Source organism: Eleutherodactylus coqui, chromosome 2 (genome assembly GCF_035609145.1).
Source record: "Eleutherodactylus coqui strain aEleCoq1 chromosome 2, aEleCoq1.hap1, whole genome shotgun sequence".
Taxonomy (NCBI): Eukaryota; Metazoa; Chordata; class Amphibia; order Anura; family Eleutherodactylidae; genus Eleutherodactylus; species Eleutherodactylus coqui.
In genome coordinates, this window is record NC_089838.1 from 291,706,327 (window position 1) to 291,722,444 (window position 16,118).

Here is a 16,118-nt window from a genome sequence, read left to right on the forward strand (position 1 = left end):
AACATTATTCTTTGAGTCAGCACGATCCCGGCGATACCAAGTTTATACAGGTTTTTATGTTTTGCTATTTTCGTAAATGTAAAACATTTTTTTTTTCTTAAAGGTTTGCTTTTGTAGCGCCACATTCTACGAGCCGTATTCATTTTATTTTTCCTAGAGTGTCTTCTCTTTCTCCTCCTGACACCAGTCTAACTTTGATAGAAGACCCAATTATAAATCTCCCATCCACAGATCAACCTGCCTCTGAGCTCTTTATTAAAAACATAGTAGTTGCCCTCAGGAAGTCGATGCAAAATGACTTTAATCTATTGTCAACCTCCGTTAATTCATCTATAAAAGAACTTGGTGACCGCACCGACCATCTGGAACATAAGATGGAGGAATTGACTTCCTCCCATAACAATTTAATTGACTCTCATTACACCTTGAAAGATGAAGTTTCAGCCATTAAAAACAAGCTCGCCGACCTAGAAGATAGAAACAGGCGTAATAATATAAAACTCCGAGGAATCCCAGAAAATATCACCCAACCCAACCTAAAAGATTTCCTCTCAAAACTTATTTGCGCCATTCTTCCGGATATTCCAGAATCCGAACGAGTCATAGACAGAGCCCACAGGCTCCCTAAACCAAAGTATCTTCCAGCAGAAATACCGAGAGACGTTATTGTGAGAGTGCACTTTTTTCATGTAAAAGAAGCCATGATGGCGGCAACACGGAAGACAGGCTCTCTCCCCGCCCCTTTCTCAAAAATTCAAATGTTCTCAGACCTCTCTCAAGCAACTATCCAAGCAAGAAGAGCTTTTGCCCCTATTACATCTGCATTACCGGCAAATAAAATCCTATATAAGTGGAGCTTTCCAACGAAACTGCTTATCCACAAAGAGGGCTCGCTCCATATAATTTCATCTCCTCAAGAAGGAAATAAGACCCTCGCAGCATGGAATATTGCGCTACCTGACGACACTCAAAACTCCTCCGGAACAAGATCATCCAAGGTCCACAACTCTTGGTTCCGTCTGAACCATACTTAGTTACTATTTGAACTTTAAATACAGGAAATAACTCTCCTTTTCGTACATCTTGAGTACGACTATATAAGCCCCCCAGAATGGAAGTTTGATTAATTTCAGGCGAACTTTTCATGTCCCCCACGAATACGCAGACAATAAATCCTGCCTTTTCTGTTGTTTTCTATGCATCTTTTGCTTCTCTTTGCAATTTCTTTAGGCATCAAGAGTCCATTACGTCAAATCCTACAAATGCTGACCCTGATGCATCCTCATTTGTATGTATTTCTAATTGTTTATTTTTTGTTACTTGTGCGGCCTTGTTGTACCCTCAAAGATTTATCATTTACATAATGGTTAATTATGTCACTTAAAATCACCTCTCATAATGTTAGGGGTGTGAACTCACCCTTTAAAAGGGCTTTGGTTTGGAGAGACGCCAGCAGATGGGAGCAGACGTGCTTTGCTTACAGGAGACCCACTTTTCCTCCACTAAGTGTCCAGACTTTACTAATAAACACTATCCCCAAATTTATATGTCGTGCGCCCCCAAAAAACAAGCAGAAGTGCTGGTTGCTTTCAAAGCCAACAGTAATTTTACACTAAAAACCTGCCTTACCGACCCCAAAGGAAGATATCTTATCCTAGTTGGCAGCATAGATCAATCCCCTATCACAATTGCCAATATTTATGCACCAAATAAGTCCCAAATTTCTTTCTTAAACAAAACAATAAATAAAATTAAAAAATCTCAAATAGGAAAACTAATAATTTGTGGAGACTTCAAAATTACACCTGACAGAGTTCTTGACTCCACAAATAAACTAAGGTCTTCCCCTATATTATTTCCTTAGCTTCACAAAGAAGCCCTATATGACGCATATAGATGTCTGAACTCATCTTCTAAAGAATTCACTTATTATTCGCCCCGCCATAAATCCTTTTCTTGTATCGACCTCTTTATTGTCGATAGATGGACCCTACCGCTGATTAAATCATCAGATATAGGAACAGCGACCTGGTCTGACCACTCTCCAATATTTTTAAAACTAGAGTTGGGGCCCCCAAGAGGAAACACTAAAATTTGGCGCAACAACGTCTTCTTACTCAAATCGCCTAAAAATAAAACTCTAATCTCCGAATCCCTGAAAGAATACTTCCACCTAAACGCAACCCCAGAAATTAGCCCCTCTACTCTTTGGAACGCTCACAAAGCGGTAATTAGAGGAATTTTAATTAAACTAAACGCCCAGTATACAAGAAATAAACAAAAAACAATGGACGATCTTCTGAGTCAAATCCACACCATAGAATCCAGACTACAAAACTCCCCCCAAAATACAGACCTTGTAGACCTGGCCATACTCAGAAGAAAACTTAGAGTTATACTTATAGAAGAACATAACAAAAATACCAGAAACATGAAAGCAAACTACTACTCCCAACACAACAAACCCTCCAAACTAATGGCAAATAGAGCTAAACAAGCACATATTAAAGCAAAGATTCCATTCCTATTCAAATGAAAACTAATATTAAGTTGACTCACCCACAAGACATTGCTAACGAATTTAGCTCATTTTACTCCAACCTATATAATCTAAAAAACTATGTAGCTACTCCTCAACCAAACTCATCCACAATTAATGCCTTTCTACAAAAAATGTCTCTTCCAAAAATAGACTCCTCAAAAAGCAACCTAGATGAACCCATCACCATTAAGGAAATTCTCACAACCATTAAGCTGTTAAAAAGCTTCAAATCTCCGGGCCCCGATGGTTTTACAAATGAGCACTACAAGATCTATGCCCAAACTTTATCTCCTCATCTTACTAATGTCTTTAATAAAGATATGACTACGGGCGTCATGCCTTCGGAGATGCTCCAGACCACCATCATCACAATTCCCAAACCTGGGAAAGCTCCAGATACTCCAGCAAATTTCCGACCGATTTCCTTACTCAACTCAGATACAAAAATATTTTCAAAAATCCTAGCGACAAGAGTCCTACATATTCTCCCAACTATAATTCATATCGATCAAGTTGGCTTTATCAAAGGTAGACAGACTTCGGACGGTACGAGGAGAACCCTTAATCTTCTGGCAGGCATGGGGTCGAGTCGAGCGCCTTCTCTCCTCCTTGCCCTGAACAGGGAGAAGGCGTTCGACAGACTCCATTGGGACTTTGCATTTGCGGTCCTAGAAAAATTCGGCATTGGTAACAATTTCCTTAAAGCAATCAAAGCTCTCTACTCCTACCGTCAGCCAGAACTCTGGTGAATGGAGCGCTCTCTGACCAACGGCTCAAGACAAGGCTGCCCCCTATCCCCGCTACTATTCATAATGATGATGGAACCTATGGCAAAGTTGATCAGAAATTCTCCTTTCATTAGCGGCTACTCAATAGGAGGCAGACAACATAAAATCGGTCTATATGCAGATGATGTCCTGCTAACTTTGTCTAACCCCCTAGTTTCATTGAGAGCCCTACAAAAAATTATCACAGAATTTAGTAACGTGTCTTATTATAAACTGAACATAAATAAATCCCTAATCCTTGGAATTAATGTTTCCTCTTCCTTAAAAGAAGCAATTCAATCCGAATTTAAATTCACATGGAAGACATTGATACCTTACTTGGGAATAACTATTTCCTTTCCTATATCCGAAATGGTATCAACCAATCTAGATCCCCTTCTCCTCTCAACTCAGAAAGATCTGATATCTTTGGGTAAGAATGAACACTCCTGGTTCGGGAGAATTGTCTTATATAAGATGATAATCCTACCCAAACTACTTTATTTATTCTGCACCTTAGCCCTCCCAATCCCCCAGAGTAAAGTAATTGAATTTCAAAAACAACTGTCCCGCTTCATCTGGAATAACAAGAAACCCAGAGTAGCATCCACGATCCTATATCTTAATCGTAAACAGGGTGGATTGGGAGTCCCTGACCTATGGGCATACTGTCAAGCCATAAATTTAAATCTATCCACCCCCTGGTTAGAAAAAACTGGCACCCTTCCATGGATCTCGATGGAAAAAAACCTAAACAGAAATAGAGACCTGAAATCTCTTTTATTAGCCATCATGATAGGCAAAACGACTTCCTATCCCGTTTTGGACTCAATCCTACAAACCTTATCCCCTCCTATGCTAGCAACATTACAGGCCTGGAATATATACAACCTAAAATTAAAGCTAAATACAGACAAAAAAGAGCTTAAACTTCCCTTAGAAATCCTCACATATTTTATCCCAGACAATCTCACCTTGGACTAGAGGGGGAATGACACAAGTAGCAGACCTCTACCTGGAGGGAAAAATAGCCCCCTTTCAAACTTTAAGATCCAGACATGGGATCTCCGACAAGGAATATCATTCCTACTGCCAAATGCGCTCTCTTCTTTCTGCAACTAACTTGATAAAACACTCCTTTCCCAATAAATTCCTTACCATGCTCTTCAGGAACAACCAAAAAAAACCTTCCCTAACAAGGGATTTCTACAACATCCTAGCAGGAGACATGAGCTCTAAAAAGAAAATTCATTTGCTAAACTGGGAATCTGATTTTAAAAAGTATTTTCACTTAGACCAATGGCTGCTCTCCTTTGTCTGGGCAAACAAATCCTCATTATCTGCCAACCTCCTCCAAATTCATTATAAAACACTAACCAGATGGTAATATTCTCCCTCTAAATTGGCCAGATACTTCCCCAGCCTTGACAAACACTGTTGGAGAAACTGCGGCCAGGTGGGTACTTTGATCCACCTGTTTTGGGACTGTCCACTCATACAACCGTTCTGGAGAGAAATATTCCACACTATCCGGAAAATCTCAAACTGTGCAACCCCCAAATCACCCAAGTTAGCCCTACTGCTACTAAACACCAATATTATTCCATCTCCAAAGCGAAAACTGATCTGTCACTTGTTGATGGTGGCTAAGATGGCCATAGCCAGAAAGTGGAAATCCGCATTTCCTCCAACAGTAGTTGAAGTTATGTCATATACTTGATATTATAGTACTTGATATTATGTCAGATCATTGTACCTATGAAAAAATATTCGCTTTGTCAAAAGACTCTATGCCCAGCTTTTCTCGTACCTGGAACCCCTGGCTAAAATATTCTTCTTGTGACATCTGATTAATATTATCCCCAAAAGTTGTCTACTCGTATACTTCTTGAGGTGTATTTACAAACCGCACTAATGTTCTCTAGTTATCTTGTAAAAGTTACCGTTTTTATATCTTACTTAAAGTATCCCTGACTGCTATGTTTTTACAAAAGTTGTCCTCACTCTACAAGCCCATTAAGATCTGAATAATGTGCTAATATTTGCGCTCCTTTACTGTATACTCATATATACCGCAAACTTACTGTGATGACTTACTCTGTAACTTAATTCCATGTTAAAACTCCAATAAAAACTATTTGAAAAAAAAAAAAAGCAATAAAACGCGATCAAAAAGTCATATGTATTCCGGATTGGTACTAATGGAAACTACAGGACATCCCGCAAAAAATGAGCTCTCACTCAAGTACGTCAACGGAAAAATAAAAAAGTTATTGCGCGCAGAAGATGTAGCAGAAAATAATTTTAAAAAAACAAAATGTCTTTGAAAAAAAGTACAAGTACTACAGCAAAAAAAAAAACTAAACAAGTTTGGTATCGTCGCAATCGTACTGACCCATAAAATGAAGTTATCATGTCATTTTTGTTGCAGTTTGTGCATTGTAGAAACAAAACGCACTGAAAGATGGCGGAATGCCATTTTTTTTTTTCATTTTACTCCACGTAGAATTTTGTAAAAGTTTTTCAGTACATTATATGGTATTTTAAATAGCACCAATGAAAAAAAAACTTGTCCCGCAAAAAACAAGCCTTCATACAGCAACGTCGATGGATAAAGGAGTTATGATTTTTTAAAGAGGGGAGGAAAAAAAGAAATGGGGAAAAAAGAAAAAAAAGGGGCCGTGTCATTAAGGGGTTAAATATGTACTAACTTCCTTCTCTGGGTCATTACGATGCAGGGATACCACATGTGTAATTTTATTTTTATTTTTTTACAAAGTAAAGGAAGACAAGTGTTTTTATTTATTTATTTTTTAATAATTTTTTTTACTTTTTTAAATTTTTTTTTCATTTTTGTCCCTATAGGGGACTTCCACAGAGACGCATCAGGACCCCCTGATCAAATTCCAGGGGGGGATTCCGATGGTGACAGCCCTTTACATGCTGCAGTCACATAGACTGCAGCATGTAAAGGGTTAACACAGCAGAGATCGGAGATTTTCTCTGATCTCTGCTGTAAGAGCTGGTGCCTGACTGTCCTCAGTACCAGCTCTCCCTGCCACGGAGACCATCAGCTTGCTTCTAACAAGCCGATGGTCTCTATGGCAACCTGTAAACAAAGCAGTGCAGGAGTTTTGAATTCAGAAGCGTTAGATTGCCCGCAGATCAGCAATATCTTCCAGTTTCTGTTTTTCAAAGTCCTGAACTGTTTTATGAGGGACTGTGCAGGCAGAGCACAATGCCACAACGTGTGGCATTGTGCTCTGCAGCTCCCATAGTGATACATAGCCCAGAAATCTTCCGAGCTATATCACCATGGGCAGTGAAGCTCTTACCCGAAAATTTCCGGGCGTGCTACTCAAGGGGTTAATGGCTAACAAAAATACATGATGTTGCAGTAAGCTTTTGAACCTACTCAGGGTCATGGTGTGAATAATCTGCATTTAGAAAAATACCCAACAGGATGAACAGAGGAGTAAATGATTACTTAGTCCACTGATAAGGGATGTGAAAGTTTTATGGTCTCTAAATTTGTGTTAAGGGGTCTCCAGGCCAGTGTGTTATTTCTGCTCCAGACCTTTTTTATATTCTCCACTGATGCAAGAAGCTGCCTTCAAGGTTCATTCTATTCCTCAGGGTATCAAGGATAGTTAAAACTTTTTCTCTCAAATTCTTCTGTGACGTTGGAATTGCCTTTAAGTATAATAATTTGCATATGTTCTATGTTGTGTCCGTGACTAGAAAAATGCTCTGCCACAGGTAATCCTGTCTTTCTCTCTTTAATTGTGTGGTGATGAGTGCCCCCTAACAGCAATTTAGAGACTATAAAACTTTCACATCCCTTTTTAGTGGACTAATTAAGTATTTATTCCTCTGCTCATCCTGTTGTGGTATTTTTTTAAGTTCAAATTAATCACACCATGTCTGTGTCTTTTCATATGTATATGTATATATATTGATCTTCAGATCTAATTTTATTATGCCCGAGGAAGGATCCTAAGTTGGTTTGAAAATTCACTATAACATTATTTATTTTTGTTAACTATTAGGGATGAGCGAGCATACTCGGAAAAGCACTACTCGCTCGAGTAATGTGCTTTATCCAAGTATCGCTGTGCTCGTCCCTGAAGATTCGGGTGCTGGCACAGAGTGGGGAGCTGCAGGGGAGAGCGGGGAGGAACGGAGGGGAGATCTTTCTCTCCCTCTCTCCCGCCCGCTCTCCCCTGCTCCCCGCTGCGACTCACCTGTCAGCCGCAGCGGCACCCGAATCTTCAGGGACGAGCACTGCGATACTCGGATAAAGCAAATTACTCGAGCGAGTAGTGCTTTTCCGAGTATGCTCGCTCATCCCTATTAACTATTAAAAAGTATCATATCTACCAGATTACTTGGTTTCTCTTACTGAGAACAATCACAAAAAACACACTTAAATATGGCTGGAGCTTCCCTTTGTGCATATGGTTTTTTTTTCTTGCATGCATATTCATCTGTTTTTCATGCGCACAAAAAGAAAATACCAATTGATGTCCATTTTCTTCTATACTATCTCCTAGATTCAGATTTGTCATTTTGGCCTTGTAGGAGTATGGCAAGAAAAGAGTAGGAGGAGGAGGGGGTGAGGAGGGGACAGACACAGATGAATGTACCACAAGTCTTGGGGGGTACCATGAAATATGGGCTACCCCTTTCAACTTCATGCCCCACCTCCATGACATTAACCAAGTGTGTTGTTAAAGATATGTAACACCCCTGGCCATGCTTACTAGACAACATATCTGGAAGTCTTCATGGTGGTCTGGGACCAGATAGAGAAGAAGAGAAAATAATACATTTATTTGGGCACAGTGTAGATTATAATTTGTTTCTTGGGTCACAGTGTATTCTATTTCTATTGTACAGTGTATTCTACTTTATTTCTAGGCACACTATGGGTGTTATACTATTTTCAGATCCCATAGTGTTTGGTGTTACTGTTTTCAGAGAAGTCAAAGATGTTGTGGCCACAAACTCAGCAGGGACAAGAATTAGCTGGAGAAGTCATAAAGATCTGGACCATATTGAGAAGAAAACGAGGAAATCAAGAGAAAATCACTTGTGGGTCACTTAGTGACATTGTGTATTCTGTCTCTGACCGTGTTACATCAGTATCGTTATATTGTGTTCACATGTAAGGTCCTCTGACTTCTAGTTTGCAAAATTACAAAGTTCAGCATATCCTAACCATTGTTCAGGTCATACTAGGATCTGTTTCACATGATAAAAACTTTTATAGTGCATGATGGGTTACCAATAATGCTTTGGTAATACTAAGTATTGCAATATATTATTGGCAACCCAAGTGTGCAACCCAACTTGACAGCACTGTCTTTCATTCTTTTCCCCATTCACTCTTTCTCCCTGTTCTGTATTCTTTCTCTTTCCTTCTTTCTCTTGCTGTAGGTTATCCATACCCCTAGGTAAATCTTCTCCCCAAAAACCCCACTCCCATCAAACCGTGAAGGGCTCTCCTAGGTTGACTCTCTCTATATTACTTCTTCCATTAATGTATGTATTTGCAGCCTCTATAATTATCCCCTCCCACACTAGTGCAGAAGGAGAGTACCCAAGTAGGTGTACATTCAGGTGTAAATCACCAAAGATGGCAGTGGATAACTATTTATTTATTTTAGAGCATACTTGTTCCGTAGTGCTATACATCACTTGATGTCCCCATAGGGGCTCCCATTTTAAGTTCACCTATGTTTTTGTAGTGTTGGGGAAAAACACAGTACCCAGAGGAAAGCCACGCAAACACAGGAAGAACATGAAAACTCCCTGCAGTTGTTGTCCTTGGTGGGATTCGAACACAGCTCTGCGAGGCCACAGTGCTAACCACTGAGCCACCATGCTGCCCAACTAAATACCTAAATCACATCCCCATATTCCAGGATAACTGATCATAAAGTGTTTACATCTGATTGGTTTATGGATATATACATACACACACACCTGGGTGTTCTTCATCTACACTACTGCTTTCTGTTTCTTTTCATCTGTTTGTACAACAGGAACATCCCGGCATGAGCTAAAAAGTGCTTTAAAGGGGACAGTACAGGCCCCCTTACATGTCGGGCATAGTATAAACTTGCTTTCCCCATAAATTAATAATTCTGGTGCATATTTTCCTATAATTCTGCATTGTGCTGTTTCTCTTGTATTCCTTCAGGTAATTTATTCATAAACTGACAACTAGGAGTTACAAACCAGCTTGTCAATGGGGCGTGTTCCTATAGGAGTCTGGAATAGTTCAATTGTCCTATGATATGTCTATACACCGCTGTTATATACTCACACTCCATATATAGCCAGTGTCTCTCCTTGTCAATTGCACCCTACAAATCCATCCGACAGCTCACTCCTGTACACATCCAATGTTTTTTAATCAATTTTTCCCCTTGTGATTTACCTCTCGCTGTACAGCAGTTCAAGAAGAAGAGGAGCCCTAAGGAAGAAATAATCTGTTAAATATTGGTTTTATAGTCCAATAGGCAACATAAAAGTGAATATGTCATCAGAAAATGATCCATTAGGCTAGTTTCACACGGGCAATCACGATTTTGTAGTGAGAAAATCACAGCAAAATCGCGTCTTTGTTCCTGCAATTTTTGAACATTTTTGCAATAATGCAGTAAACATTTGACTAGAATACTTCATAGTCTCATTAATACACAACAAAAGCAGTAAACAGTTATGTAGATTGAGGTAAGAGAGAAGAAAATATGGCTCAAATTCAAATTAAGAATTATTTTCTCCTCAGTGTCCCTGTCCAGTCTTGAAGTTGGACTGCTATAAAGAAGAATCAGAATACTAACGGCCTGGTCAGGGCCTAACTTGAGTTGAGGGAGAATAGGAAAGATTTAGGTATAGATAGGGATGTTGGTAAGGGTAACTTCTGAGACAGGAGGAGCTTTTCCCATGGGGTGGATGCTGCAAGAGACAGTTTTAGGCTGTAGATTGGCAGTTTAGTGGGCATTTTATGATATTACTGCTTTTACAAGGAAGCTAGGGATCTATTATTTTTGTGGGGGAAGAGTATATTCTAGCAAAAAGGTCAATTTTTTTCAAGAATTTTCCATGCTCATCCGCTAAAATTGAGGTCAGTTTTTAATTTATTAGATACCAATCCACCCTGCGCTTGACCTTGGTAAAGTCCAAGGAAGCTTTGCGCCTTGAATGGGCAACAACTTTTTTTGTGGCCAGAAAAAGGAAGGAAATTAGTTTCCTGGACATTACTTATGCGTTTGTTTTACTAGCGCTTCCCAAGGGTTTTTGCGTATCTTGTGGCCGTTGACTGAATATATTAGGGAGCAAACTCAAATCCATACCCTTCTAGCCCGAGGACAGGACCACCAGATGTGGAACATATCTCCCGAAGTCTAGCATCTGTGGAAACATTTGGGAGAGTGCAGTATCTGAGAAGCAGGCCACGTCCTAGGAGACGGCAGGGTAGAGTTTGGGCCTTGTCACGGTGGCTCTACCGTCTTTCACCTGGTTGGGTAACCGGTGACACATCCCAGAGCTGAGGGCGGGTTAATAAAGGAGGGCACCCTAATCTGGGTTACTTGAGTTCTGTTTGTCACTCGTGACGCCACCGTTTCTTCTGCAGCGGAGGATTCCTAGTTGGAGGAGTAAACCCTCTCTCGTGCAGCTTCCTTGGGGTAATTCCTAGTTGGCAGAGTCAATCCATACACACACGGTTACTGCTTAAGACACAGCCTCCGGAAACGGATGGGCGACAAGTGACAGGAAGAACTCATGGGATGCAGAATAAACCACAGCCATGGTTATCTGCAGGTCCTGGCCCCTGTACCACTTTTTCCTCTCTCAGTGTCTACCGGTTCACACTCACAGACAAAAACACGCTGTAGACTTTCTGGGATGAGTAGTCCCCAACGGTCGCTAGGCCATCCTCTCGGCCTCCTCTATTTTGTGTTGGTGGGTTGAAGGTAACCACTGACAACTGCCTTGTACCTCTCTAGGTGGGGATTACTAGCAAAAAGCCCTGCTCTCACACCTTGCATACACATAAATAATACACTGTCACATGATAGACAAAGAGATACATAACCCAGACCCCAGAGACTTAACCAATACAATGCTGCAGTTATGCAATAAACTCTACTCACACAGCACCAAAGACACTGACAAATACAACATAGAGCATACACACTTTTTTTTGGAGGGGCCCAATTGTACTGGGTCACTACAGTTCCCTCCCTACTTAAAAACAAGCTGACCCTGGTGCCTCTTAAACAGAGTGCAAAGTCCAGAGCAGACTAGCTTTCAGTGTCCTACACAATAACATCTGGTGAACTACCTACACAGTCGTTAAGTGTGCAAGGCGAAACCTGTAAACACAACTCACCCGCCGGGGCTACTTAGAGCTCACCCACCTAAGTGTACTTTAGACTACTTATGATGTCATTCTATATCTAGAATTACTTTTTATAATGGCGTGTGCTGAAGTGGTATGGCTATTACCACAAACAACTATTAGGCTGGACGGAATCCAGGATACACTAACATTGCCATGGGGGACTAATACATGACTCTTCTCCTCAAGGACTAGAAATAAAAGAAAGATGCAACACAGCATGAGTAGACACTAAACAGAGAAAGGGCTGACTGGTAGTATTAGCACAGAAAAAGTGGAATCATTCATCACCTTCCTGGAAAACTATCCCATGAAGAGTAGTAACCTGAGGTATATACTCCCAACTAAGCTGAAGAAAAGATGTATATTGTGGATGCCTCCCCTGGGACAGGTAAAAGCATGCCAGCACACTTACATAGCTAGAAGAACTTGCAAGAAGGAACTCCCACTCAATTTGCATACAATTACTTCACCAAATATTCACTAGAGTGGCAAAGAAACATTACTTAGCATTCCTGCTTTACCCTCCTGCATAACAGCTTAAACATTGCATAACACAAAATAAAAAAAAAAGGATAATGATAATGAATGCAATAGCAATAAATAAATAAATCACATTTTGCAAAAATAAACACTTTGACTATAAATGTTATAGTCCTTGTGTGAGCTTAGCAAAAAGAAAACAACCAAAGTCCTTTTTCAACAAAGTTCAGAAAAACAGACAACAAAAGTCTATGAAAACACAAGAAGTCTCACAACACAGGAGATTTTGCAATTACTCTTTCGAGTACAGGCGGGTCCACTGCTTTTTCTGATTCTGACTTGCTACTAAAGCCGGTAGGAGTAGGCATACTGCTCCATGAGCTAACGCCGATAGAAGAGCACAACAATGGGCTTGAGCACATGAAAGTCCTTAATTCTTCATCTTCCACTGACTGTCCAGAGTCCCAGGCAGTAGTAACAATAGGTGGAAGTCCATAAAGGGGCTGACGCAACTCAGGAAACAATACCATCGTCCTCTGACCTCGAGATTTAGTGTTTTCCCGGTGGACAACAATCCAAGGCACATAAGTGGACTCCAGTCGCGGCCTAGATGTTCCCAGACTGGGAGTGGATATGGCCTTGTTTGATGCAGTGGGAGCTTAAAGGGGGGAAACAGGCGACGCCAGGAGCCTTGCCAACCCTTGCAGCCCTGGCCCATCACTCCAGTAGAATTTGGGCTGGGGCGGTGGATATCCCACTGGGACACACCGTAGTGAAGTGTAAGCCACCATATCTTCACCCTCTAGAAGTTGCGAGTGTTTCCCCTGTGATAAGTCCAGCGGCACGCTGGAGGCAGAGGGTATCTCCTTTCCTGGGCGGTCTTTAGCAGCAGACTGTCACTGCACGGCGGGGACGACCCCCCCCCCCCCAACTTTTTCCTCAGCCTTGGTGGAAACTGTTTGGTGGGAATTCTTTGCGGGCTCTCTGAAGAACATAAGGGCTGGGTGCCATCTTGGTTCTGAATACAGTTCACATATACCATTGGTTGCTCACCATGTAACGCTGTCAATTCCACACGGTCCAATAACACCCCACAGTCTCTTTTTAATTTATAGTGCATCTCCGCCACATACACATCAAAGTTCTCTTTCTGCATCTGGATCATGCAACTTAGTCTAGCACCACTCTGACAAATGTCCCGAGGTTCAGAGCACCCGCGATCTATTTATAAGAGTCAGAGGAATCTTGTCCTGGACGACTGAGAAAAACAGAGGGCCTTGAAACTGAAAGTAACTTCATCTAAGAGTTGCCTGGGCAAACATCCTTCTGCAACAAGGAAAATGTCGGGAAAACACCTTTGGCGGGTTTTCATGGTCTCTTTAGAACAGGCACATAAGATTGATCCTGTTTGTGATGCAAAGTTAACACCGCCCTGCAGCATCTGAGAAGCGGGCCACGGCCTAGATGATGGTGGGGTAGAGTTTGGGCCTTGTCACGGTAGCTCTACCATTTCCCACCTGGAGGGTAACCGGTGACACGTCCAAGGGCCAAGGGCAGATTAATAAATGAGGGAACCCAATTCTGGATTACCTGAGTCCTGTTTGTCCCTCGTGATGCCACCCTTTCTTCTGCAGCGGGGAATTCCTAATTGGAGGAGTAAACCCTCTCTCGTGCAGCTTCCTTGAGGGAGTTCCTAGTTGGCAGAGTAAATCCACACACACACGGGTACTACTTAAGACACAGCCTCCAGAAACAGAGGGGCGACTGACAAAGACACTGACAAATACTAACATAGAGCATGCACACTTTTGTGCAGGGGCCCCGTTTTACTGGGCCACTACAAGAGCGTCCGAGTATTGCATTGGCTACTCGGTCTGGGGTTAAGTACCAGCAGAACAAGATTTTAAATGAAATTTCTAACATTAATATATTTCTGATGCTGCTGTTAGTAGATTCCCATATCCTCCAGTCCTCTTCGGAGAGTGTTTTCCCAAGGTCCTTTTCCCAACGTGTTACATATGTTAATTGTGTGCGGTAGGGGGAATGCACCAATCCTGACTAAATTTGCAAAATGAGGCCTCTTGCGTGTGGGTATCTATAGCAATATCTCTCAAATGGGATTAAGGTCAATGGAGAACGTGTATTCTTTAGGGGAGAGGAAATAAAATGTTTTTATTTTATTGTAGGAACCGGAACACTTCCGAAGGCAGTAACTTATATTTTTCCTGTAAATTTGGGAAAGGGGTGGGTCCATTTATTAAAAGCAATTGGTATAATTTGGTAAGGTCTGATTTTGACCAATTTCCAAAGGATTGGGCAACTCCATTCCCGGTGGAAATATAGGATTTTGCAGGAGTGGCATAAGAGGCAGGTGAGGGGATATTAGCGTCCTTGAATATTTTATGGATTCCCAAATACTAAGGGAGTGGCTGATAATGGGATTGTTGATTGGGGGCTTATGATTAGACGGTATCCATAAAGTAGAATCTGTATTAAGGGGGTATATTTCAGTTGCTTCCAAGGACACCCAGAGAGAGATGTTAGAGGAGGAGTGGAAGAGAGCTGGCTGAGCCACCTGTTAGCATTTTAAGTAATTAGGAACTCTAAAACCCCCCTTCTGTCTGTGTCTAAACAAGGTAGATTTCAAAACCCTTGGAAACGAGTTGTTACAGAGAAATTGAAGGCACACCTGCTGAAGAGTTTTCAGCATATATCCAGGTACTTGTATTGGGAGAGCTCTGAAGTATTATAACAGCTTAGGAAGGAGCATCATCTTTAAGGCGTTAACTCTCCCTATCCAAAAAATATGGTATCGGCTCCAACTTTCCAGGAGTACCCATGTTTTACGGAGGAGGGGGATGTAGTTTTGACTATATAAGGATGCATAGGAGTTTGACAAGTGGATGCCCAGGTAGCCCTGCGAGCCCGTCGCCCACTGAAAGGACAGCGATACTTTTTATTTTCAGTAATTTCACATCTCATCCCCCACGATAAAAGCGCACAATTTTTTTACCACGTAAGTCAATAGGACTTTCTAATGTTAAAATCGCATCACAACACAAGTTTGTTATGTTGTGATGTGATAAAATATATAAAATATATTTCTCTATAGCTAAACTTCACCTGCCAGAAATGCAAGCTGGTGTCTCTACTGGAGGAAAAGGTGCATAGTCTTCAGGAGAGAATAGCTATATTGAAACGTATTAAGGAAGATGAGGATTTCCTTGACAGAATAGAAGAAAGTCTTCAACATGTTGAAGGAAAAGAAATGTCCAGTGTACCTGCAGAAGCAGAGGAATGGAAGTGTGTGGCCCAAAGAACAGGAGGATCAGAAGTCAGCTAGCACCAATACTGCTCGGAAACCGGTACAAGGGTCTTACGCAGGGGGACCTGGTACTGGTTCCTGAGCAGAAGGAGAAAGAGGTACAGCAAGAAATTAGTCTACTAACAAAGAACAGAGCAGAGGAGAAATAGGTACAGCAAGAAATGACTGTACCCACAAAGAAAAGAACAGAGGAGAAAGAGGTACAGCAAGAAATGACTCTACCCACAAAGAACAGAGCAGATGAGAAAGATGTAGAGCAAGAAATGACTCTACCCACAAAGAACTGTATAGTAAGCGCATAGAGTCCTCTTGAATGGAGAAAAAAAAGTGTTGTTGTGAAGAAGAAACGGAGAGTGGTGGTTGTGGGGTATTCCATTTTGAGAGGAACAGAGGCTGCTGTCTGCAGACCTGACACCTCATAAGAGGTGTGCTGTCTTTCAGGTGCACAAATCAAAGATGTGTCTGATAGGCTACCAAGACTTTTCAGTCCTACAGAACACCACCCATTCCTGCTAATACATGTAGAGACAAATGACACTGCAAAAAAGGACCTTGCAACTATCTGCAGAGACTTTTAAGACCTTGGAA

At 41.3% G+C, this 16,118-nt stretch overlaps 1 protein-coding gene across 1 annotated transcript in view; it reads right to left on the bottom strand.

Moving 5' to 3' along the window:
- LOC136610196 (adhesion G protein-coupled receptor E1-like) overlaps nt 1-16,118 on the bottom strand; it is a 135,528-nt gene that overhangs the window by 70,573 nt on the left and 48,837 nt on the right. Inside the window, exon 2 of the mRNA XM_066589437.1 lies at nt 9,755-9,790. Coding sequence (XP_066445534.1) covers nt 9,755-9,790 — 36 coding nt within the window. The remainder of the gene's footprint in view (nt 1-9,754; nt 9,791-16,118) is intronic.